This window comes from Metarhizium brunneum, chromosome 2 (genome assembly GCF_013426205.1).
Source record: "Metarhizium brunneum chromosome 2, complete sequence".
In the NCBI taxonomy this organism is placed as follows: domain Eukaryota; kingdom Fungi; phylum Ascomycota; class Sordariomycetes; order Hypocreales; family Clavicipitaceae; genus Metarhizium; species Metarhizium brunneum.
The window spans coordinates 6,444,858-6,469,115 of record NC_089423.1 but is presented as its reverse complement, the minus strand read 5'-3'; the positions used below and the strand labels follow the sequence as shown (position 1 = coordinate 6,469,115).

The 24,258-nt window shown below is 53.1% G+C and overlaps 7 protein-coding genes across 7 annotated transcripts; 3 read left to right on the top strand and 4 right to left on the bottom strand.

The window, feature by feature from the left end:
• Positions 1 to 2,514: 2,514 nt before the first annotated feature.
• On the top strand, positions 2,515 to 2,664 carry G6M90_00g049140 (uncharacterized protein; the record flags this gene model as incomplete). Its single annotated transcript, XM_066130459.1, has 1 exon — positions 2,515 to 2,664. The coding sequence occupies one exon, from the start codon at positions 2,515 to 2,517 to the stop codon at positions 2,662 to 2,664; it is 150 nt and encodes a 49-aa protein (XP_065986221.1).
• Positions 2,665 to 6,577: 3,913 nt separating this feature from the next.
• On the top strand, positions 6,578 to 8,572 carry SOK1 (the record flags this gene model as incomplete). Its single annotated transcript, XM_014689538.1, has 1 exon — positions 6,578 to 8,572. The coding sequence occupies one exon, from the start codon at positions 6,578 to 6,580 to the stop codon at positions 8,570 to 8,572; it is 1,995 nt and encodes a 664-aa protein (XP_014545024.1).
• A 1,995-nt stretch (positions 8,573 to 10,567) lies between these two features.
• G6M90_00g049120 (uncharacterized protein) lies at positions 10,568 to 10,993 on the top strand (the record flags this gene model as incomplete). Its single annotated transcript, XM_014689537.2, has 1 exon — positions 10,568 to 10,993. The coding sequence occupies one exon, from the start codon at positions 10,568 to 10,570 to the stop codon at positions 10,991 to 10,993; it is 426 nt and encodes a 141-aa protein (XP_014545023.2).
• Positions 10,994 to 12,844: 1,851 nt separating this feature from the next.
• Positions 12,845 to 13,663, bottom strand: SEC65 (Signal recognition particle SEC65 subunit; the record flags this gene model as incomplete). Its single annotated transcript, XM_014689536.1, has 1 exon — positions 12,845 to 13,663. The coding sequence occupies one exon, from the start codon at positions 13,661 to 13,663 to the stop codon at positions 12,845 to 12,847; it is 819 nt and encodes a 272-aa protein (XP_014545022.1).
• A 1,146-nt stretch (positions 13,664 to 14,809) lies between these two features.
• G6M90_00g049100 (uncharacterized protein) lies at positions 14,810 to 16,576 on the bottom strand (the record flags this gene model as incomplete). The annotated part of the gene is made up of 6 exons (XM_014689535.1): positions 14,810 to 14,926; positions 15,036 to 15,760; positions 15,826 to 16,093; positions 16,155 to 16,202; positions 16,258 to 16,425; positions 16,490 to 16,576. The coding sequence occupies 6 exons, from the start codon at positions 16,574 to 16,576 to the stop codon at positions 14,810 to 14,812; spliced, it is 1,413 nt and encodes a 470-aa protein (XP_014545021.1).
• Positions 16,577 to 18,925: 2,349 nt separating this feature from the next.
• Positions 18,926 to 21,559, bottom strand: G6M90_00g049090 (uncharacterized protein; the record flags this gene model as incomplete). Its single annotated transcript, XM_014689534.2, has 5 exons — positions 18,926 to 19,589; positions 19,668 to 20,201; positions 20,274 to 20,431; positions 20,512 to 21,321; positions 21,446 to 21,559. The coding sequence occupies 5 exons, from the start codon at positions 21,557 to 21,559 to the stop codon at positions 18,926 to 18,928; spliced, it is 2,280 nt and encodes a 759-aa protein (XP_014545020.2).
• A 1,210-nt stretch (positions 21,560 to 22,769) lies between these two features.
• Positions 22,770 to 23,870, bottom strand: ura3 (Orotidine 5'-phosphate decarboxylase; the record flags this gene model as incomplete). The annotated part of the gene is made up of 1 exon (XM_014689533.1): positions 22,770 to 23,870. The coding sequence occupies one exon, from the start codon at positions 23,868 to 23,870 to the stop codon at positions 22,770 to 22,772; it is 1,101 nt and encodes a 366-aa protein (XP_014545019.1).
• Between the last annotated feature and the right edge of the window lie 388 nt (positions 23,871 to 24,258).

Sequence of the window (24,258 nt, the reverse complement as noted above, 5' to 3'; positions counted from 1 at the left end):
GGTGCGGTTTCGTGCCACGGTGAGGAGAGTGACGAGATTGGCGCCCAGAAACTTGTCAGCGACTCGTGGAACCAACATCTGAAATGCGTTTTAACGCAGCCATCCCTGTTCCGCGGTCTGCCCAGTCCCAGGAGTGCGGGAGACCTAGTCTGGTAGCATGGTCGGCAGGGTCCCACCATGATCTGGGCCAAAGCATCCAATGACTCCCTCTGAAATAGTAGATCTGTCCCAGGCTAGGTAGCCAGAGTGGCGCCCCTGTCCCGAAGTGATTACCGCAAGCTAGCCGGCTGCAGGCCTCGAGGTCTTCGGACGATGTGGTGTGCGGATTTGTGGGCGTGGGCGTGGGCGTGTGGGCAGGACGGAGTAGTATCGAGGCAGCACCCAATTCGGACGGCTACTGGCTGCTTCCAGCACTGAGGGCTCTGCATTGTGGCCTAAACAGCTGAGAACATGCCGACTAGAGCTGTGGGCTCATGTCGGATGTCGCCATGCGCTTCAGTCAGACCACGCTGGAGTCGAAATGGATGGGAGGTTATCCATGCAAGATGCACCGCACGGCCAAAGGTGAGAGTCACCTGGCCAGCGGAGCAGCGGAGCGAACAAAGAAAGAAAGGAGCGCGCTCCTGTGGCAAGCCGCAAGAAAGAACAGCCGCCCTCTTGGATACTATTTCGAACGTTGAACCGCAGTGTGGTGCCATGATCTGTCGTCAGAAGGGTCAAACCAAGGTTTCCAACGCGAGTACTCCGTATGTGCGAGGTGGCGGATTGCGGCGTAACAGGCTGAGAGTCTGCTGCACATGGAGCAAGATGCAATGCTGAGGCGGCGAGCGAGTCAGGCCACTGGGCTGCTCCTACCCCAATGTGCGGGAGTGTTTCGTGCCGGTTCGTCTAAAGCACTGCTAACTTGGAAAGGGAAGGAACTGGATGTGAGGCATCACTAATACGGAGCATTTCTTGTCATATCATCCCGAGCGCTGGTTCAACCAGTCCGAACCAGATGCGGGTAGTTTGTGCGACTTGTCGGATGCTCCTTCCTCAATGCCCCATACAAAGCGACTAGCTATTCAGGTACTTCGGTACTTGGTGGTGTACGGCACCGAATAGACATCTGGACCGCCAACTCTGTCTAGGTCTGCGGATGTCGCCTTGTCAGCTACCAAGCGTTTATCGGCTAGCGAGAGCCAGGTGGTGCGAACAAACGTTTGACTGGCTCAATCCAGTCATGCAATCGTCAGGCTGCATCTCAGAAATGCCAATCGTGCGTGGCGGGCCAAGACCGAGGCCGAAAGAAGCCAGTGACCACTCAACTCGTTACCATCTACGGAGTAAAGAACCGCTGAAATATGGTGTCTGCAAATTCCACCAGCGTTGGTTGGTGTAGGCAGGCCGCACAAACCAAAACCATGTTGCTCAGTCGACACGAGAGGTTCTCAGCATTATTCCTGTATCAGGCGGAGCTAATGCACCAGTTGGCCGGCGAGGAGAGATCAACGAGCTGCAAGTTAACCACCAACTCAACACTCAACACTCAACACTCACACAATGCAGTACACACGACACGGCCCCCCAAACCAATATTACGAGTCGCTTCGTAATACAACCTCGACCGGCGAATCTGCAGCCGTCGAACTGCCATTTCTTTTTCCAGCCCTCGACGCCAAGGGCGCATGTCGACGGAGCGACTCAGGTACTGGACTCTAACCCCAGGTGGTGACTGCGTAAATACCCCAAAGTTGATAAATAAATATCTAGGTAAGCAGCCTGACTGGAGGATGCCCTGCGTACTGTATGAGGGAGAGTTTTATTTTAACCATTTGAAGTGTGGAACCACCGCAGCCAACCAGCTGGCTGCATCATACCCAAGACAGTAGGTTGGCCGAGAAGATCGCACTTCAGCGTCGTACGGAATACCCCAAATTCATATCAATCAACAAGGCAGAGCCCTGGAGCGCCTTTGAGCAAGCACCTTGAAGCACCTTGGAGCCTGGCCTGGGAGCACGCACGCACCTCGATGGGAGCTTGAGTAGACTCTGCCACCCCTGACCTGGACCAGAGACATGCAAGGGCATCAAGGGCTCAAACAAGTCACATTATCGAACCGGTGCGGATTACTAGTCATACAGTACCAGAGTCTCACTCGTACCTGTGGCCAGTAGCCGTCGGCACAGAATGATGGTCAACAACACCTGCCGCTTTGTTGTTTACGGAAAACACAGCATTTGTAGGCAAAAACAAACAAATCCAGCCGAGGGATCCAGGTCGACTATCATGATGCTGAACCAGGCACGGGACACGGAGCGTGCGCGCGTGAGCATGTTACATGACGACATGAAAGGGGGGGGGAGAGGAGTCTGACAATCCACACATTTTTCTTCTTAATCGTAAGTTGCCAGAATGGTAATGCCGTCGGTTCAAATATGAGTGGCGGCCTCGGAGCGTCCGCCACAGTCGCAGTACTTGAGTGTTGTATGTGGGGATACAAAGGCTCGGGTGGGCTCCGATAACTTTAGAATCATGAGCAGTCACTGCGCTTTTACTCTGTACCAAGTAAACAAACAGGTGTTCAAGGCCTTAGCCACCTACGACGTGAACCGCCACCAATATCCCACCGACGCTAAACGACAAGGAGGCTCAGCCTTTGGCAACGTCAATGCTCGATTCTAATTTTTTTTAAGGCCAAGTACGGATTGCTCCGTGTCAAGCAGGCCATGGGCAAGTCACCCATCAAAGCGGCGGCGGTAGTCTGCGATGAAGGTCTTTGGCAACGGAAGATGTCACCCGAACAATACATCCGTCTTCTCTGCTTTTAATAAAGTATCGGCCTTCTTCCCGGAGCTCGGGACTCGGGGCCGGGAGCTCGCAGGGGGTCAAGATGCCCCAGAATGAGTAGTACATCTAGCGGCTCTGTCTGCGAGTTGAGATTGTGTCGACTTGGACGACGCTGAGGCCAAGGGGTGGTGTTTGATTGGGACATTTGTGAAGCAAAGCCGAGGAAAGGGGGACTAGTGCTGGAGAGCCGATGCGTAATTGAGTGGTGCAAAGAACGAAGGGCATAGGGCCGCTTATGTGAAACATAATATTCCGTAGCTCAACAACATGCATAGTAGTAGTACTTCAAAGACCTCACAGCCAAGGGGCTCAAGAGACGCAGACAAAAGATCTCGTTGGACTTTGTGCAATAAGCACTCCGTATCCATAATTTGGATGGCTGTCTCCGTGTCCCAGGTCGCGGGCCATGGCGCCAACACAAGACGCCCCCGATTCAAATTTCCATCCACAGTCAACTCAAAATATTACTGCATACGTTGAGTGCTACGGACATGGAGTCGTCGCACTGGCAGCAATGCGAGGCCCAAGTCCACACCTAATCCATACCCAGCCCGCGCCCAAGCCAACACGCACGCCCCCTGTCCCCATTGCATCGGAGGGAGGGCAAGGGCACGGCGATTGATGGGCGTAACATGGGAGATGGGCTATTTGGGGGGGGCGCACGGCCGGGCCACTAATACCAGCCCGTACGCTGAGCAATCGAACATTGAACCAAGCAAAGTCGTCGATGCCTGGAGTTGCCGAGCAGGTCGATGTGACTTGGCGACTGCAGGAGGAAGGTTGCGAATGCGCATGTAGCGGTACATCTGGCGCAGGCTCTGGCCGCCCAAGACTGCAACCATGCCGGGGTGCCCGGCGGCCATGAGTTTCTAAACTTGTCCTGGTACAAAGGCCCTCGAAACATTGGCACTGGGACTGTTGAATTGACCAGGACCAACATCGAACATTGCCGAAAGAGCCTGGCGCATAGGCCGATGCGCAACGCAGGTCGCTATTACTTGTGTACTCAGATATATGTACCTCAACGACTGACGGGCATTATTGCCGGGTCATCCTTGAGACCACGAGAGCAGAGTGAAGATGCAAGGCAAGGACTGAAGGGAGCAACGTCAAGTACATACTTGTACGCAGCACGCCGTATACTACATGCGTGCGGAGGTCATGACAATTGAATGCCCACACTTGCTGCCGCCAGGCGCCACCGATGGTCTCAAGTGCTGCCGCTGTTCGTTTTTTGGACCGCCGTTTGACCCGCTGACGGATGCTGCCTGGCGAGTTTTACGGAGACCAAGTCGCGAGACGGACTCTGAACGACGGCGCGAATGCAAGCCTTGCCGTTGCGGTGGAGAGCCACCGTATCGGGCGCACTGGCGCACCACTGCAAGGGCTCCATACAAGCAGCCGTGATGAAGCTGAAAACGAGAACTTTCAAGGCAAATACTGTGAGATGCGCCAGCCCACCGCTGGGTAGCTAGGCATTTGGCTTCCAAGGCCCCATGTTTGCAGTCGAGCTGCGTCGGAGCAATGCGGCATGGAGGCTTGCGCCTGCGCCCGGCGTCGTCACGGAGGTCTGCATTCGTGTCCAGCCTGGCGTGGTACTTGGATTATTACTAGTAGTATTGCTCGAGGTTCAAGGCACCACCAGACTCGACGCCAAGTATTGCGAGCCAACCCACATACCGTTGACCCTTGGGAGGTTCAGGTACATCAGTTGCCATGCATTGACGGTCGGTGGTGCACATGTGCTCTCAATGCTGCAATGTTCGGCCGCACCCACCTGCGATGCACCTGCTGGCACCCACTGGCACCCACTGAACGCCCATTGACACCCACTGACGCCCACTGGGCACCGTCGACCTGCGCCGGCATCGACCTGACATCAATGGACGTCTGGACGCAGGGTGAGAGATGGCCGTGCGGCTGCGTGCTTGACTGGAGTCCTGCTGCCCGAGTACGATTTGCCGAGTGCGTGAGGAAGCAACAGGAACAATCACCGGGCTTGGCCACAATAGTGAACTTGTCCAGGTCCGATGTTGGCAGCCAACATTGCAAGTGAACATTGCAAGGCGCCAGCCAGCTCAAGTCACTGGTGCTCTGGGGATGCATGGCGACACCACTGCACCGCTGACACCGCTGCTGGACACCTTGGCTGTAACGGCTGGTGCGCTACTAAGACCAGACCAGCCGCTCGTGAGGCGTAGGTGTGCAGTTGTACTAGCGTTCCGGTTACAGCGCCAAGTGGCATAGGCGTTCAATGTTAGGGCGTGCAGGCGTACTCCGGCTGTTCAGGTGGGCAGTCCCAGACATTACTCGTACCAAGTACCACCAGTCGGACCCTGTGACGGGGAAGAGACCCCCCCCCTTTCTCCATCAAGTACCTGTCGGGTGGCCGGTGGCGGCTTGCCCTGCACTAGTCATTCCTTTGCTTGACCGAACCCAGACGACCATCCACACTGGCTTGGTGTTCGTGTAATGAATGAAAAATGAAAGTACTCACTCCTCCGTGCTCCCTTCCTGCACGGCGACTCGTACCGTTGGCGCCATGGATGGAGTCGATGTACTTCCGCGAATGTCATGGCTGCCCATGCCAAATGCCATTCCCACTCAATGCGCAAGTGCGCATGTGGACTTTGATCACCCTCCGTCCCCTTGCGAAAGTCCCGGCCCTCCTTTTCTCGAAGTCACTTTCCTTGCCGGCGCCATCGCCTCCCTGGGATCCAGGTCGAGTCCCAATCCCAAGGGACAAGTCCGCTTCGCTCCTTCCGTTCAGAAACAGTTTTTGTTCTTTGGGTCCCCCGTCTGATCTCGACTTCTTTCCCTTTTCACTCCTTCCCTCCCTCCCACTCTCGATTGTGCCAACTCTTGCCTTTTTTTGTTCTCAATTCTTTATTCATGACTTTTGATATTTTGATTTTCAGACCCTCATTCGAAAGCCATCTGTTGACTCCTCTAGTCCTTGGGCACATTTAAGAGTCACTACTGCCTATGCCCACGCCTACGCCTACGCCTAATCCACTCTGATTCCCTCTTTGGGCGACATACGGGTCATCCCTTCCCAACGGCACCCGACCCGACCCCGAACTCGAACTCGTCACAGCAAAGTTGTTTGCCGTATGTGTTTGTGCTTTGGACAAATAAAGACGGAACACGACTTGGAGGACACGAAATATAAAAACCCCGGCAGAAATAATCCATACGCCACCCCGTCGAAAAACTCGTCCCTGGTTGAGCGTACCCCAGTCGGGCATCTTACCTTTCGAGATATCATTCTTCATACCACACCGACTTTATATCTGGATGTAAGCACCACGAGGCCGCACCACGTTTTCCCACATCCCCCTGCTGTAATTTGCTTAAGCACAGCCTTGTGTCTCGTTCGGATTGTGAATGATGGGGGGTTTTCTGCCGACAGCCTTTTTTTACGTGGTCCCTGGGCCGAAGTTGCTGCAGCTCGCCCTCAAATAGGCGACTGGAGTCTGCAACTGTCCGGACCTCGTGACTGCAGGCTGCGTTTCACCTCGCACGTTTGCATGATCCATAACCTTGAAATACGGAAGTTGCTCTTTCTGCTAACACGGAAACCGTCATAGTTGAAGGAAGACGTCACTTGGTTCATATTGGAAGCCACTCGATTTCCCTAGCGGACCAACCAACGAAATAACTTGCACAACTTCTGCCGACAACCAAGAGGGCCAGCACACTCAACTTTCACGCCCACGTCAAGGAAGAAGCATAATCAATTCTTAACATGGTACCAGAGCAGGATACTGGCGGCCCTGTCGAGAGACCACGCAGGAATCTTTCAACCTCAGCCCCCGGACCCAATACCGAGACTGAGCAAATACAAGACGCCGATGTCCAGATGCAGCAGGCTCCTCAGGACGAGGCACAAAATGCAGGCAAAAACCAGTCAACATCACAAGAATCGCCTCGGCGGTGTGATCCGGCCCTGCGATCCTCTACACCCGCTGCCGCAGTGCTATCCAGAAATCCGTCTAGCAACTCACCGTCGTCTTCGCCAACACCAGAACCGGTGGTAACACGACATTCAAGGCGGCACTCTCTTCATCAGTCGCTCCCTGTTGAGCCCCCAGTCACAAAAGCTACTCTGAGCGAGCTGGACGTATCAAAGATAATCCATAATCCCAAGTTACGGCACGACATAAACTTCGACCCTGAGCTGCACTTTAGGCCGAATTTGGACGGAGAAAAGGGACGAAAAAAGCAAGAGAGGGCAAATCAGTTTTGGCGGACGTTGAAGGAGGAATTGACGCTATTCATAATAGACCGACCCGCTTTCCACGCCAAACATGGAGAGTCCGACGACTGGACACTCCCCTTGCTGCTCAAGGCCGTCAAGGAAATAATTCAGACGCTGGTTCCCCAACGCGACCGCCAGTTTTTGGACGAAGGCTTTAATATCGAATTGTTGATGCAGCAGTTTTACAAGGGCATCGCCGATTTGGAAAAGTTGGCTCTCTGGCTTTCCCAAGTGCTCAAGTCTCACTGCGCGCCGATGCGGGATGACTGGGTAGACACCATGTATACACAGCTTCGCGACGGCAATCGCGATTCTGATTTGGATCAACTTGTCACTGGAATGCGCAGCTTACTAAGTGTACTGGAAGCTATGAAGCTGGACGTTGCAAACCATCAAATTCGCTGTCTGAGACCTGTCTTGATTGAGGATACGACACACTTTGAGCAAAAATTCTTTGTCAAGAAGATTCAGTCTCGAAAGGTGGACATTACCGGGGCTCGGGAATGGTATCGAGAATTTGAGAGAAATTATTCTGCTACGCTTCTTAACGCGACGCAAACCTTTGGCGACATGGGCGTCTTCTTTGAAGCTCTCTCTCGTCTGGTCCTCCCCTCATCCGGGGAGAAGCGAGTGCCCAGCACCTTCTTGTTTGACGAAGAGCGAATTATGAAGATCCGGTCAGACATGGTTGACGCAATCAACTTGGATATTTGCATGCGCATGTACGAGGATCTGGAGCGGGTGGCACGCTATAGCTCAAGGATGTTCGGTCGCGGGTGCCGGCCCCTTGACGAGGATACCTTTAACTCGTCAACAATGCCAAATTCAGAGTTCAACTTCAACACGCCACTGTCCAACTCTAGGCCGTCAAGTCTCGCACTTAGCTCTTCTTCTAGCTCTGCATCTTCCTCCCCACGCTCTTCTCTATCCATGCCTTCATATGTCGCGCCGGAGAACTGCGAATCACGAATCAAGGCCAAGAATGTGTACAACTCGCTGGTTGCGTTGTTGCAGTCGACGCCTCCATCGTCGCGTTATTGCAATCGATGGCAGACTATCGCCCCGGCAATGGCTCTTCAAATCTTCCGGTACACCAATGCCCCGTCGGAGTTTCTGCCAACGTTTGAGGGGAAGCTCATGGACAATGTGTGCCGGGTTGATTCACAAATCTACAAAGAGGTCGAGCAGGCTTTCCACAGCAGGCTAATGACTGCATTAGCGGGCCGAGTCCGTGAGTTTAAAGCACTGTCAGGCGTTTCGCTCTTCGCCGTAGCCACTGGTGGACGAGTGGCCAACAACAATCACCTCTCTCTATGCCGAGACTCTGAATCATCTTTACGCGATGGACAAGATGAGGGAGGAGTTGAGGATATGGCAACTCGGCTGGCCCATCTCGGTGTTTTGCACTGGCGAGTATGGGCTCAGTTGGCATATCTCAGCGAGCCTGAAGATATGTCTGTGGACGTTCCCAGTCACATTTAGGCGAAATGAAGATGATTCAGTACTACCAATGATGATGTAGGCTGGGAATGTGGTGGCTCTTTGGTATCCGCTAGACCGGCCTAGCGAGGCCACCACCTCTTATTTCCGACCGTCATACAAGCAATTGCTACCAAGCATCGACTATGCGAGGCCGAACGAACCTTCTAATTTGGACACATCAAACGTCGAAGGAAGCCGACTCGAATAGAATCAAGTCGAATTGGCACTGGCGCAACATGCGCAACGCACATTTTTTTCTTTCTACATTACCAGTTGAGAGTCTTTTTTTTTTTATCTTCTCGAGTCTTCAGAATGGAGTTTCAAGAGTAGACTGGGAGAATTGAGAATAGCGAGGACAAGTTGCTTTGGCGTTTGCATACATATTTTTCTCTGCTTTTTGCGACTTTGTTTTGATTGATTTTGACCTTTGTTTGTTCCAGCACGATTATCAATCCCTGCATGCGCTTTGCCTATGCGCTTTGTTTTATTTTGCGTGTCCTTGGGCCGTCATGGTTGGTTCCGGACATGGAACAGCCTGTTTACTTTCTTGGTTGTGCACTTCTGTCTTTCAGACATGGCGTTTACTGGCGGCAGGATTATGGGATCAGACTTTGGGGGGGCTCAATAGCCGCGGCATACCCCGAGTTTTCTGACTGCGAGCCTAATATGAGGTGGCAGGCGGCGGGAGCAATATACTTTGTGCATTTGTAAGATTGAAGAGAGTCCACACTCGAGCCGAGGCGACTATAGGGCCAAGGCGATGGGAGGATTGTATATAGTGTAAAGGACACGGTCCACCGATTTATCATAATGCATTGATTTGGCTTCACCCATGGGCGCTATTAGTTTTGCTGAATGGAGTTTTGTGTCATGAAACCAGCGAGTTGCGTCACCAAGTGGCGTTTGTTATGTTGCAAGGCTGGGCACGTCTGTGGCCACGTAAGTAACTCGGCTCCGGTCCTCGGATGAAAAGGGGCTGGCTGAATGGCGGGTGCGATTTCGCTCAGGAGGCGGAAGTGCCTTTTCGATTGATAGTCCGACGGCAATAACTGACCTGCGCCAGGGCGCACTCAAAGAGTGAACCAGACGCGAATGACTTGGGGTGAATGAATAGTCGCGCATAACCTTGTTGCCTCGACATGTGTATGTATGTACTAAGTGAATGTGTTGTTGTCGGAGCCAACATGCGCCCTTGGCGGCGCGGGGGTTGTTTTTGATTAGGACATACATGTTCTTGTATATCCGCGTAGTATTCACTGCTGGCTGAAGTGATGTGTGCGCGAGCGCGGACCGGGAGCCATGCCTGACGTCGGTGCTGTTCGTCTGGCGTCTTTGTTTGTGAAACATGCCTGGCGACCGTGTGAGCTTGGCTTTGACTTGTTTGCGCGCCCGGGTCTTGAGTCTTGACGGCTGTGAAACAGGCTGAGGGGCGAGTGTGGGAGGGCGGTTTGAGAGGTGTTGACGGGCTGCTGTGAGGATATGTCCAGCATGGCTGGCATCGAAACAAACGTGCTGTTTGTAGAGATTTCTGAATATGTTTGAGGAGCAGCATGGCGCGTGGGCTGCTTTGCGGTTCCTTTCTCGGTTGGAGGTTGATATGCCGTCGCGGACGCGAGGTCACGGACCGAAGGGGATGGAGGCTGCTCTGCCGCTGGTAGACTTGGGCTCTTACAAAGGACTTTTGGGATTGGTATCTGTCATGGGAGTTACGGTGAAGCCGGCTGGGAACTGGGTGGCTGATGGGGAGGACAGGAAGGATAGTCACGGTTCCTTGTGGTGAAGATGTGCGAGCATGCCGTGTGTTGCTGTTTGCTGTATATGGCATGCATGTAGGAGCAAAGGGGGAGCAAGATGGGTTGATGTCGTTCCAACTTCCGTGGGCTTTATGGACTTGGAACAACTGCGTGCCAGACATTTCTGACTCGAGTTGACGGATTCAATCTTGATATAGGATAATTAGACACGTACGATTGGACATTGTATGGCGCGCAGGAGATGAATGTCAATATCAACATCGGTATCAAGACCAATATGTACAGCAACATTGGCATCAACATTGGCATCAGCATTGGCATCAGCATTGGCATCGGTATCAACATTCGCATCAACATCAATATTGACAGCTACATTAGAAGGAACAGTAACATGAGTATTTCCAGCAATACTAAGAGTGATGTCAATGCCAGCAGCAGCAGCAGCACTACCACCACCACCACCGCCAACAACAGCATCATCATCATCATCATCACCATCAACTACAACAACAACAGCAGCTCTCCCCCGCCTGCTACGTGGCCACCAGCCCCTAAACAAGTCCAGCCATCATGCCCCCCCGCCCGCGCCAGGAACAAGAACCTGGCCCTACGCAACGTTCTAGCTCCGAGCCGAGAAAGCCTCCAGCAAAACCGCCTGGACCCCTAAAAGCCCGGTTCCCCCAATCCCCCGGGAGACCCGAACCCGTGTATAAAGCCACAAATAGTAGTCGCGCGGGGTGATCTGCGTCGGGGGATTCCCCAGTCATTCTAGTCACGTCAAGCGTGTAAAAAGAGAATCTACACCCGATATCACGCCATGTGCCTGGCGTCCTCGTAGCGTCAACGGCTTCCTAGCCGGAATAACCCTAAACCCACGAACCCAGAACTGGTGTATATTACATGCGCGGTGTCATGATCTGTTCATGTTCGTAAAACATATACATGAAGAGATGGAAACTCAAATCAAGAGGCTTGCTGTGGTCACCGCATCACGATTCTCCGGTGTATAAGTTTTGTCACCGCCGCCGAAGCCAAAAAGACTGGATCTCGGTGCTGGCTGAACCTTGTGCCGCCGCGATCGCACGAGTACCCGGTATTTTGTTTTTTCATTTTTTTCATTTTTCCGCTCTTGTGATTGTTCGGGGGATGATGCCTGTTTATAAAGTTCAGTCTTGTGTCGACGACTTGCGTTGTCGAGGCTGGGAGAGGGCCGAACCGGGCGGTCAATGACTCATGATCAGGGACGGTCTTGTGAATATGTTGAAATTGAGTTGGGTACCTGAGTAGGCTGGGGACAGGAAGATACTTGTGGTATCTCGTGGTATCTTGTGGGGGGAAGGGGGGTGTAAGACTTGCGGGAATGTTGAATAGGAGCCGTGTTTTTCTCTTTTCTCTGCCCTAGCCTGGCTCAAGGGGTTTGTGTAGCCGTTGCGTGGTTGTCAACTTGTTGCCGGCATTGGCCGCACGTTTTGCGGCGGTGCTTCAGAGGAACGCTTCGCCGCTGGTGCTAGAACAGAGCATCTGCTCCCCGCTTGAAAGGCCGTTATGAGTGAGCTAGGGGATATCCACTTCCTGCTCGAGATCAAGGTAGAATGTATCTAACAGGGGCGAGGGTTAGAGATATGCATGAGGGTCAAGGTTAGAGTCAGATTATATACCTGGGTTAGGGCTATTTCAGGAGCCGACATCTGCTCAGCGGGATTGAGAATTCTCCACGATGGGGTTCTTTGTTCGATATACCTTATCGAGAATGGGAATCGGCAGGGAACTCAAATTGCTCCTTCTTGCATACGCTCCCTGTATACCTACTATATCTTGGTATGTCGTGGAATAGGAATAAGCATAAACACCTAATTAGGTAGGTATACAGACTGGGACAGAACCAAAGACCAAGGGAACTCGTACATGTGGCCAAACCGTCAAGTGCAAAATGCACAGTCGAGCGGTTCCGGCAGTGGTGATGTGTTGAGGATCGAGCCACCAGAACGAGACTATGGCGATGGACCATGACACTCGGCCTCTTGAGAACCGCCGTTTCCACTTCTTCTCATCCCTTTTGGACACGCGCAGTCCCAGCTGCACATGGCCGGTCGTCCTCTCCTGAGACGCCAAGTTCCAACATTGTGGTTCAAAGTTTGTTGGTGCCATAAAGGGGCAGACTTGCCCAGTCTCACGAGCCCGGTTTTATATTCGTGTAAAAGCAAAAAGCAACAGAGGAAAACATACCATTATTGAGGAAGATAACTTGTGCAAACGCGGTCCAAGTATTTTGGTACGCGGAGCTTCCATGCACATTCTAGACCGATATAGTACTGATAATGACCATTGTATGATTCATTGTCCCTTATGCCTTTGCAACTGCTTTTCTTAAAAACCCACGGCTCTTCTATAGCTGGCCGTGCCATTTTCATCATCTCATGTTTTGATGGGGCACCGTGTCGTGAGTCTCGCCCAGATCATATACACATTATTCCTCTAGCACCATAAAAAAAAAGAGACACCCCCTCCCGGGCCTTCATCATGACCTCCCCTTCCCTTTCTTGTCCTTCTTCTTCTTCCCGCCGGATCCCGCACTCCCCTCGTCCCCCCCGTGCCCAGCAGCACCCGCCATCAAGGCACTCATGGGATCCCCCCCGCTCTGCATCTCCTTCATCATGTCCTTGAACAAATTCTCCGACACGCCGCCGCCCGTCATGGCCGGACTCAAATACGGCAAGTACTCGCTCATCTTCCAGCCCCGCGGCACCGCGGGCTTGGGGTACGGCTTCCCCTCGGGCGGCTGCACCTGCCCGCCCATCCTTACCCTCAGCCCGGGCGAGTTCTCCGTGGTGGGGTTCTGCTGCAAATGCTTGGCAATCAAAATGTACAGGTGGTGCTTGCTCTTGATGCCCGACGGATTCTGGGGCGTCTGCTTCAGGCCGACTTTTACGCGGCCCGGGTTCGCCCAGTCCTTGGGATGGGTCTTTTCCGGCTCGAGCAGCGTGGGCAGGCGGAGGCGGGAGCAGGCGTTTGCGATTTCGCGCGCCAGGGGGCTGCGCACGGCGAGCGAGGCCGGCACGCGGCGGCCCTGGGAGAGGGTGCGGCTGGCGTCAAAGTAGACTGGGTAGATGCACTGGAAGGAGGAGTAGGCGGAGCGGTCGGCGTCGGGGCCCAGCATTTGGCTGGGCAGGTTTGAGGGGGCGGAGGCTGGTGGTGCAGAGGATCTGGACGGCGGTTGCTGCTGGGGTATGCGGCGCATGATGTCCGCGTCGATAAAGTCGTCAATGTCGCCTTCCTCGGGGTCGGACGCCACGTCCGGGTCGCTGTCGGAGACTTCTTCTACCCGTGGGTGAGACATCTTGAGTGTACTAGCAACAGTGGGACGGATCGAGGAATCGAGGTGACGATGGGGACGTGGTAGGACAGCTGGGCTGGTTGGATGCCCACCGATGTGGTGATGAAGTGAGGTTGGTGTTGAGCTCCGAATTTGATCCAAGGTGGTCAAATGGTGGGGGCCTGGCAGACAGAATGGCGCTAGCCCTACTTGGGGAAACGGCCATGCTACCGAGTACAAGCAAGTCGAGTTTAAACATTACCATCAATTGATCTGTTGCTGAATAGTTGACTTGTTAAATTCTTGGTCAGAATCACACGTGGCACCCTCGCCACAGCTGGACCTCCAACTAACAATTCTCTCGAAATGCTATACGTCCTCTGGTTCAGTAAGCACTTGACCTTGCCTCAAACAAGAAGGACCCGGATAGCATTTTGGACTTGATACTTGGGACAAGGTAGTGAGCAGGTTGAGCAAGGGGAAAAGAAGAAGCCCGGAATTTGTAAATGGTCTTTCGCGGTGCTTCTTTTTCCCTGGTTCGCATTCTGCCAAACATCCAGATTCACCAGGCCCAGCCAACCAGGACATCAACGCGCCCAACTACTAATTCCCATATCCATTTCCCAGCGCAGCCCAGCGCAGCCAATCGCCAAAACACGTCCCAAGTCCAAGACAATCACCCAGCCGAAACTGTTTGCACCACCCGCCCCCTGCGCAGGCAACACGGCAAGGCACCACCTCCACGACGGAACAAGGCAATGCCCAAAAGCGCGGGCGTGGATGAGCAAGGCCGCTCCACAAATTGACATGAGCCAAGATGACCGCCGATACCAAGCTTTTGCTCCCCGCCCGCCTCACACAAAATTGATGCCAACGTTCACAAAAGCGTCACAGGCTCAGCCTCGATGGAATAATAAGAATATAGATAGTCAGTCCCATAACTACTATACACAGAAACCCCCTAGCCAAGGAGAAAAATGAGCCCCGTCAAGCCAGACCAAAGCGCAATCTGCAGTTACGTCGTCCCCGCCTAGCAAAGTGTGCTGTTTACCTAGTTCCTGTGAAACCGCTTTCCGCCAAGCTTAAAAAACGATCCCTTGCTTCATATATATGTATATGTATATATGTATAGTACTGTAATGACTGTAATGAGTGTAATTAATCTTCATTTCATCGTATTTGGTTTGCCTTGATGCTTGGATTTTTGAACTTTGTCCCTGGGGGATGAGCCTCCTCGGGGAATTTGCAAAAGGGGTGTATGCAGACGTTGTCGCGGATGCTGGGGCACTATTGAGGAGGAATTGCAGTTAGCAACATGCGAGGTACATGCACGCGGGGCATAGACTAATAGACAAGAGGATTAAAGGCCAAAAAAAAGACGAAAAAAAAAACGTACGTGATGGCCGTAGATGCACTCGTCAGACTCGCAGTCCTGCCCATTTGTACACGGGTTCTGACGAGCCAACACGGCAATGGCATTAATCTCCTCGCTGCTGGGCTTGTAGTCGTGGACAAAGAAGCACGAGTCACCCTTGGTGCAGGGCCCTCGCAAAAAGTGGTTGTTGCACAGCTTATCCGACTCCTTGCGCTTCTTGATGCTCTCCATGGCCAAGACGCTGACGGTGATGGGCTCGTCCAGCCCGCGGTGGCCGGGATCCCAGTCGGGCTGCTGGGGGGGAATCTGCTGATACTGCGCCTTGGGGGCTCGACTGGCGGCGGGCTTGGGGGCGATGGGGAGCGAAATCTGGGGAGGGGGGCTGCTGTTGCTGCTCGCGGCGTTGGCGTATGATAATGATGAGCGGCCTGGCGTGCTGGCTGATCCGATACTAGTGGCAGGGCTGGCAGTCCTAGGTCCGGCTACCCAGCTGCCAAGCTGCCAGGCTGACGTACTTCTATCGGGGCATTTGTCGCTGCGGAAAAGGTCCCTTCCCAGATCCATGCTGGGGATGCTGGTGGCGACGAGCTCGGGGACGGTGGGGACGCCTTCGATGATGGTCATGCGATGGCGGGAAAAGTCGTTTTGGGCAATCTTTTCCAGCAAGGGAGCGTATGAGGGATCGTGGGAGACGCCCAGGAGAATATGTCTGCAGTTGTAGTTTTCAAGGTGAAACTGTATATTATCTGCGGGCCGGGTCAGCAACTGGTTTGGGACCTTGTCCTTGTTCTGGGAAAAGCGCAGCATTTACTCTTGATTTTGGACGAGACACAGTCCTTGTCGTGTCCAGCATCGATAAAGTCGAATGTTGCCTCGCCTTGGGTGAAGCCCGAAGCAAAATCCTTCAGGTCGGACAGGTCGCGGCCCAAGGACTTGGCCAGGCCGCCAAAGTTGGCCACCACTTTTGTAATAATCTCGACGTCGGCATGCTCGCCGCACTGAGCAGTAATGGCGTCTCGAAGCTCGCGAGCAGCCTTCCTGCCGCCTTCGACGCCTTGCTTGATCCATTGGTCGCGGAACTGTGTCTGCGTTTAGCGCTTGGGGTTTCTTCACGAGCGTGTCGTGCTCAGTTGTACATACCAGCAGGCCGTCGCCGTCAATCATGACAAGAATGTACGCATTGTGGTCCTGTTCAAAATTTTAGTCTCAGCGCAAAGCGTCGCCAACGAGAGCATCGCCATACCCTGATTTGTTCGATTTCCTTGGTTACCCAATCAGTTCTCGCCTCGCTATTCTTCAGCTGGGTCTGCAAATCTCTCTTGTCGCGTTTGCACTCTTTAAGCTCGTCGACGAGTTGCTGGTTCTGGAATCGCAGGGCGGTTTCGAGCTTGTCGCAGTACACGAGGATATCCTGCCACGGGGCGTTAGCATGCGAAATCTCAGTCAAGTGCCTCGCAGAATGCCATGCCACCAACCCGAATCAACAGATCTGACGTGTCCCTTTGCTGCTGTATGCCCTGAAAGCGCTGGAAAAAATCCACAAGATTCGATCCTGCCGACATCTTGTCTGAAGAGTCGTAATAAGGCGCGTGGTGGTTTCTGTCCTGAGACTTTAGGGCAGACATTTGGCCGAGATGAAATTTTTTGGGCACGCGCGAGGGGAAGAGGAGGTGACGATGAGATGAATAAAGAGTATTAATAGTTGGGCAAAAGCGTGCTCTCTATTACAATACGGAGTACGGAGTACACAGATTATAATTTTAATGTGCACATGTGCCCGTTCACACCCTGGTCAGCTCCAAGACTCAGTCCGGGGTCGACGAGACGGGGGGAAACAGAAGGCTCAACAGGGCCGGCTGCTGTGCGACAGGAAGAGGGCAAAAATAAAATAAAATAAAAAGCTTCAATACGACGCCACCCAACGACCACGGTTGGGTTCAAAGCAGGCTGGGGTAACAGAGACACCTGGGGGGGGGTTGATGAAGAAGGGGAGGGCGCAGTCGAGGAGGGTATAATATATTTGTGTTCCGATTCTGAAAGCCTGGCGAAATCGCAGTTCCAGGCGTGTAGAAATACGCAAGCAGAGAGAAGAAGCCTTTTAAAAAGAGTCAAAGCAAGCGAGAACAAGACGAGTGGTTTTGTTTTATTTTTGGAATGTCGACCTGTATTTTTTCCCCCCTTCAGCGATTTTAGGCAAGAAGAGGAAAAAAAAAAAGACTAAAAATTGATAGGCGACCGATAAGAGAGGCCGGCGGCATCAGTGTTTCCACCCCTGCATTTCTGGACTTATTCCTGGGGGCCAGCGGCTGCGTGCATTGGCTTGTGTCGGCTGGAGGGGTGGCCCAGGGTTGCATGGCCTCACCGGGAGGCAATCAATCAAGATGCGGGATGCGGGCGGCACAGTGGGGCCCAATCTGCTGCCCCGTCCTCGTGTAGTACCCGAAGTGATCCAGCTACGTCCATCGTCGGCCACCCAAGCCATCAAATATTAGGTCTGGTCGATGAATATCATCTTCTTGCAGCGTCACGTCGATGCTGCGCCTCGCTTCCCATCGCCTTCGTTCTGCCACGCAAAGGCACAATGCAACTCGCTACGCACTCGCTCACTACAATGAAACACCAGGAAGCGACTCTCAGCCCAAACCAAACCCTAACCACGCAGCACGGCGCCTTGCCGACCGACCGCCTTTCAAGCTCCTCCAATCAAAGGCCTGTGCCTCCCCCTTTCTCCTAAACGTCACATCTGCTGCGACTCCCGATGTTTGTCTTGTCGCCCGCCCGGCCTCTACGCGCCTGCAAGCCGCCCGCCTTGCAACCAGGACAGTATCGAGTTCTATCACGAATACGGACTACATAGAGCACAAAGCATCTTTCGTACAACCACCACCCGCGAGCCAACCGCCCGGCTTGCATGTCTCTTTTACCAAACGAGCCTGACGTTTGTCACCACCCCTGCTTTCACACGTCGCTGCCTTCCGTGCCACTCTGGCGTTTCGATCGGGGGGCAACCGGCTGGTCTTTCTCATTGTGCCTTGTTCTGCTGCTTGACGTTTATGCGTCATTGTTCCCTGACCGCTTCATGGGGGACCCTAGTCGTTGACGTGCAAAACTTGATTCGCGACATGGGCGATGCGTTTTGTTACATGCTTTTTTATATGTATTCGTTGTCTGCAGCTGACTGCATGGGGTTTTGCGGCCTTTCGGAGCCGTTGTTGTTTCGTTGGGTTTTGTGGTGTGCTGGATTTACATATTGTGTCTGGGAGGCGCCCGGCAGCACACAAAGGTTATGCATGTCCAGGTGACGCTCTTGCAAGCGCCCGTCGCACTTTGCACGCCGTCAAAGTACATCAAGCGTCATTGACCAATTCATGGACCCGTGAGCACGGGGCTTACAATGAAGAACACCGCCGAGAAATACTCGCAGGAGCGTATCGCATCGCTCTCCGGTCGGGATACCAGGCCTTGGAGTTGCATGCAGCATAGCCCCCGATGGCTTAGGTGGTGTATAAACATCGCCACGGTTCTTGGGAAACATTTCCATTTGCATAGGAAAGTAAAATGTCAAGGTAAGCGCGCCTATATTGGAAGTCAGATCCTTGGCATCTTGCCGTGCGTTTCATCTTTACCCCCGCAAACGCCACGGTTGGTTGCTGGCAGCCATCTGAGTAATTCCTTGATGCATACCCGAGTACGTCGAGATCGCCGTCCTATCAAATTGCGTCCGAGCCCTATACTCAGGACGGCACTTCCCCCAGAGAATAGCGAGAGACGTTATTTCCCAATCACGATCAAGGTAGGAGAAATATGCAACCCTCGCCAGTAATGTCCAAAACCGCAGAAAGCCGCCCGACATGGCCCTTGTAACTGCGGCTGCAGTTTTCAACTGCCGCTCTTCCGCTCTATGCATGCCATCATCTGGGCTGAAACCTGTTCAACACCTGCCAAAGCGTACCCTCGGCAATATCCCCTCCAAACTGCCACTCTGGCGCCCCCCCTTCGCTGGGAGCCATCTCAGCAGCCGCCATCATGCCGCCACCGTCCTGCACCGCGGTAAGGTCATTGTATATCAAATCTGAAATAGCAAACGTCGGCATGATATTCGACAGACCATCTGGCGCAAAGGCCCATTCGCTGGGTGACAGCCACGTCTCGCCCGGCGTGTCTTGCCTGGCGTTTCCCGCATCTTCACCCTCAACTGCACTCTTCGCCATGCTTGCGCCTGGGAGTGAACTAACTGGCCAGATAGGTGCTGGGTTTGCATTTGCATCCAGTCTCGCGGACCCGCTGGCAGGCGTATTGTCCGAAGGTCCCCTCGTGGAGGCTGGCGTGATGCAAGTTTTGGAAGGCGAGGCAGAATGAGCAAGCGCTTTTGTGAATTTGCCCAAAATGGCACGGAGAACACCCTGTGCGGCCTTGGCGAGGGGATTGCGATGCTGCATTGTCACAAAACGCTCTATGGCCCAGTGGATATGTTGAACGGATAGTTGCCTGTGTTCTGGGTGGTCGTGCGGAAAGAGGATGTATACAGAGGCAACGAGGACGATGGCGTCGAATGTTCCAAAGAAGAGCATAAAACTAGGGCTCGTTAGCATTTCGCGGCTTCTCTTTCACTCGCCCACGTTCGCGTGGAAACTCCTCACCGACAGAACTCACTTTCTCCAGGATGTAGAAGGTAGGCCCTCAAACATTGATCTCTGCATCTCCAGCATGGCCAAACCAGCTGTCAATGCCTCCAACCTACTCTCCTTCCTATGGAACAGGTATGGTCGATGCAAGGCCATGAGAGTGAAGTTGTGAATGAAGTGGAAGTAGTATCGTGTCGCCCCTATCCACCCCTCCACCTCGGGGTCGTTATCCCAGCGCGTGTCAGGATTTTTCAGCCTCAATATAGCGGGCGTTGATTCATGGAGAGTCATGATTTTCTGGTGAACCCTGTCGATTTTGGAGAAATCCCTGGGGTAGGGACCCTCATGTTCGAGGTCCTGGATATCTCGTAAGGGCAAAGTTATTTCGTGTAACCAAAGACAACGAGTCAAAGGAGTAGGAGGGTCCTTTTCCGGATTCCGAGGAGCGATAGGAGTATTCGAGCGGTTGGATGGCACTGGAGTGTCGATTGGGAGGGATGGGATGCTGTGGCGCCAGTCCACGGTACCGGGTCGGCCTAGTATTAGAGACATGTTGATATCCCTGAGTTGTTAGCAGCTGTTTTGTTTGTTACCGCGGAGAGGGGGGAGTGGATAGGGTGGCAACGCAACATACCACATTGCGAGAATCATGTACATCTTGCGCCGTCGCTCGATAAGCCACTGATTCTCAATAACGCTCTCCAAACTTGTTTCTGTGGGCTTAGGATCGAGGCTATCCCGGTGCATGCCCAACTCTTGAGCATCTCTGATAGCAGTTCCAATCATGTGCCACTACGCCATTCGTTAATCTTGAACCTACCAAAACATGTCGAAATGCTCAACAGGGAGGAAGGGGGCGGAGGGTGTCTAACCGACTCAGTAACATTAGCAGTATACTTCAAGAAGCAAGCTCTTAGAAACTCGGCCTGAACCGTCGTAACACTCAGCCCCTTCTTCCCAAACAATCCCACAATTTCCGCCCCGCTAGCACTGTAATCACACGCCAAGTCCTCAAAAGTCATGTTGGCGGCATACTTCAACGTCACAAACTCCTCTTCCTCGTCGTCCGGAAGGACCAGTAAAGCCGCGGCAATCATTTGGAACAGGACGGCCGGGAAAACCCTCAAGCCAGGAGGAATACCCCGTGGTCCTTCGGTGGAGAATATACTAAACGGGAGGTTATTCCACTCCTGGAGTTGGGCGAAGAAAACGTCCGGGTCGACAAAGTAGTACTGCCAGTTGAATTCGCGCATACACATGGCCACGAGCTTGTCGATGAAGACCTTGGCAGGAAGATGCCGTATGAGGTCCTTGTATCTTTCGCGCACAGCAAAGGAGTCTTGGCGGGAGGTGCAGGCTAGTGAGAGCGTAGAGAGTGAAGATTGGTCGTCGGATGAGGGGGCCGTTTCGATTTTCTTGAGAAAGGAGATGGTCGATGCTCCAGTTTGGCCGTAGCCCCATGTTGCGGCCATGGCAGACAGCGGTTCTGTAACTTTTGGGGTAGTTGAAGATGCCGAGATTTGGGGCACTTGGGTGGATGGTGATATCTTGGTGGTAAGGCTGTTGTTGATGTTGTTGTTGGTGGTGTTCCCGTTGTCGGATGTACAGGCACTCGGGTCGTAAGAGCAGAATGTTTCACGGTTTCTAGAGCGGCAATTTGCGCAAGGAAGCTCTCGGTCACACTGGCCATGTTAGTGTTTAGTGTCATGATGGGATATGCCGTGACTAGGTGAGTTGAATTGCCATGTTGGGTGCGCTGAAGAGTGGAATGTGGTGATGACATGGGAGAGGGCGTTGACGGAGTACCTTTTGCTTCCTCCTATGACACTCGGTACACGACACAACAACCCTCCTCCTCTTCTTAGGAGGGCCCTTTCCGGACGGCACTGGAGCCTCTGTCTCGAGCATCGAATCGCCCATGGCTTGGATCGGCTCTGTACGCAAACTGACGATACCTCACCACTCAGCCAGGAGCCAAGGCAGGCCATCAACCTCAACGTCCGAGTAGTCTCACGATTTCTACCGGCCCGTGCCTTCCTGTCCAGCGGCAGCTTTCAAAGCACTCATCTGTTGAGAGATGCAGCTTCTGCGTCGGCATGTACGGTGCGAAGCCGGGCATGACGTACGTACATGGAAGTCAAAATTGAGTTGAGGTGACATGTCAACCGTCACCGTTGCCCATCCAAGCTGAAAGTCAGATTGTCGCTACCGGCTGGTGGGGCCGGAGTCAACATTGAACATTGAACATTGAACAGTGAGGGGCTCCGGGCCAGCACTGCATTAGATGTCAACTGGTCTGGTGGTTCATGTGTCCACCAGTTAACCACGAAGCCGTACCGAGTTGTCCGCAATGGAACATTTTGAACCAGGCTCTTGCATGCCGCGCACACCACAACCACCCATCTGGGCCATTCAGGCGCCCGCCAGCCCGTTTTCAGCGCCCCTGGCTTGGTACTGCTGGCTACGGAGTACCGGGAACTCCTTTCGATGTTGACGGGGTGTCAGGTGTGGGGGACTACCAAGACCGAGGCTGGCTGCGGGAGACCACAAGATACAGTGGTGTCAAGTACTTAAGTAGTTACACCTTGGCGACTTTCGCACATCACGCGAGCCTGAAAGAAATGTGGAGAGATGCCGAGTGGTGCCATCCTCGCAACCAACGTAAAATTTCCGACTGCATCGGCAGATGGGACCAGTTTGAATAAGGTAATCCATGCTACCTCTGTGGTTGCAGTGCAAAGTATCTTTGCAAACACTATTCACGCTGTTCAGAAAGACAATATTCGTAAAAACATAAGCCAAGTATTTCAACGTTGTCCCTGTCCTCGCATCTCTGGCAGTACGTACCCGTCAACCAAGATCTCGTCCATTTAATTCTCCAACCGGCTCACTACTTCCGTGTCTCGTTCCTCATCTTCCTCCAGACCCATCACATACTTTTGTGTCCAACCGAGTAAAACATTCGCCCAATATTGAATCCACTTTGCTACCCAACATAAACACCACTGTCCCACTTTTGCATAGACTATGAAGAAATCAAACGTACACATGTAAAATTGACAAATCAAGCTGACATTTCCTCTTGTACGTCGATATGACGCTTCTGGGAAGCCACTTCCTACCGTCGCATTCAGCGAACTCTCTCCGTGTATGCCTTCCATGCTGCCGAGCGGTATCGTTCTGCCTCGCCTTCGGGGTCGCTTGCCTTGAGGATGCCGCGACCGACAATAACGATATCTGCTCCGGCAATGCCGATAATCTTCTGAGGTGTATTGTATTGCTGCCCCTTGCCATCGCCTTGGACGGATCCGTTCCGGTCATCGTCCTGAGGCGGCAGCTGGCAGCCAGGCGTCATATGGATAAATTGGTCGTCGACTTGTGTGTTGAGAGCCTCTTGTGAAACAAATCCCATGACAAAGTCTCTGTGTTCTCTGGCAGCTTCCACGCATGCTTGCGTGTACTCCTTGTTCATAAAGTTGCCTGCCGATGACATTTGTGCCAGAATAAGTAATCCTCGGGTCATGGGCGCTTCTTCGATACCGGCAAAGAGGACTTCGTCATCACCAGCCATGTTTTTAGTCAGTCGTGGCGAGTTCACGGGCTCATATTGTTGCGTCACAGTAGTAACGGAAACAATGCTCCCCTTTCGTCCGTCATCTGTCCGTCTAGGCGCGCTGTCATTGGTGTCGTCGCGACCGCTAGAGCCTACATCGTGGTCCTCAAACTCCTCTGCGGTAGGAGTGCCCACAGAAACTGACGTCTTGACCTCGTAAGGATATCGCTCGAACCATCGAGTGGCAGCGTTTGCTAACGAGGTCACCGAAGCTTTTCCAGGTACCATGTTCACGTTGACGATATGCGCCCACTCAATAATTCGAGCGGAGCCGCCAATATACTGCATTTCCACAGTATTGCCGATATCACCAAACTTGCGGTCCTCAAAGATTAAGAATCCATGACGACGAGCCAATGAAGCCAACTTTGCGCCGGTGCCGGTTTGAGGGTGGAAATCCCATCCAGAGACCATATCATAGTGTGTCTTGAGAACGACAATGGACGGGCCAAGTTTGTCCGCAACGTAGATAAGCTCTCGGGCGGTAGTGACATCTGCGCTCAAACATAGATTCGACGCCTTCAGATCCATCAGCTTGAAAAGGTAGGCATTGAGTGGGTGAGTGGCCGTTTGAGCCCTAGAGGCGTACGTTGCCTTGAGGGTTGGGTGTTGTGCCATGTTGATGTTGTCAGGACCCTGGACACTCACGGGCTATTGGTGTGTGGTGTTGGTAGGTGAGATGAGATGAGGCTGAACTATGCTGATCCGATGCGACCTTGAAATATGGGTGGCAACTTGACAGCTGGAACGTCCCGAGTCGAACGGGAGCCAGTTTCTTTGCGTCAATTTTTCTCAACGAGTTATTGCCAAGTCAAGACTGTTCGCGGTACTGCAAGACTGGGTAGCTGGCTCAGGATTTTGAGAGGAAAGCGTCGTGATTGAGGCAAGGTTCGAGCTTTAATCAGGGCTGTGGAGTTTAGACCGCCGACCACCAGAACGTAGTGCCACGGATGGAATCTCCTGATTGAGCGCAAAAACTATCCGGCCCAGGCTAGTCAATAGCTAG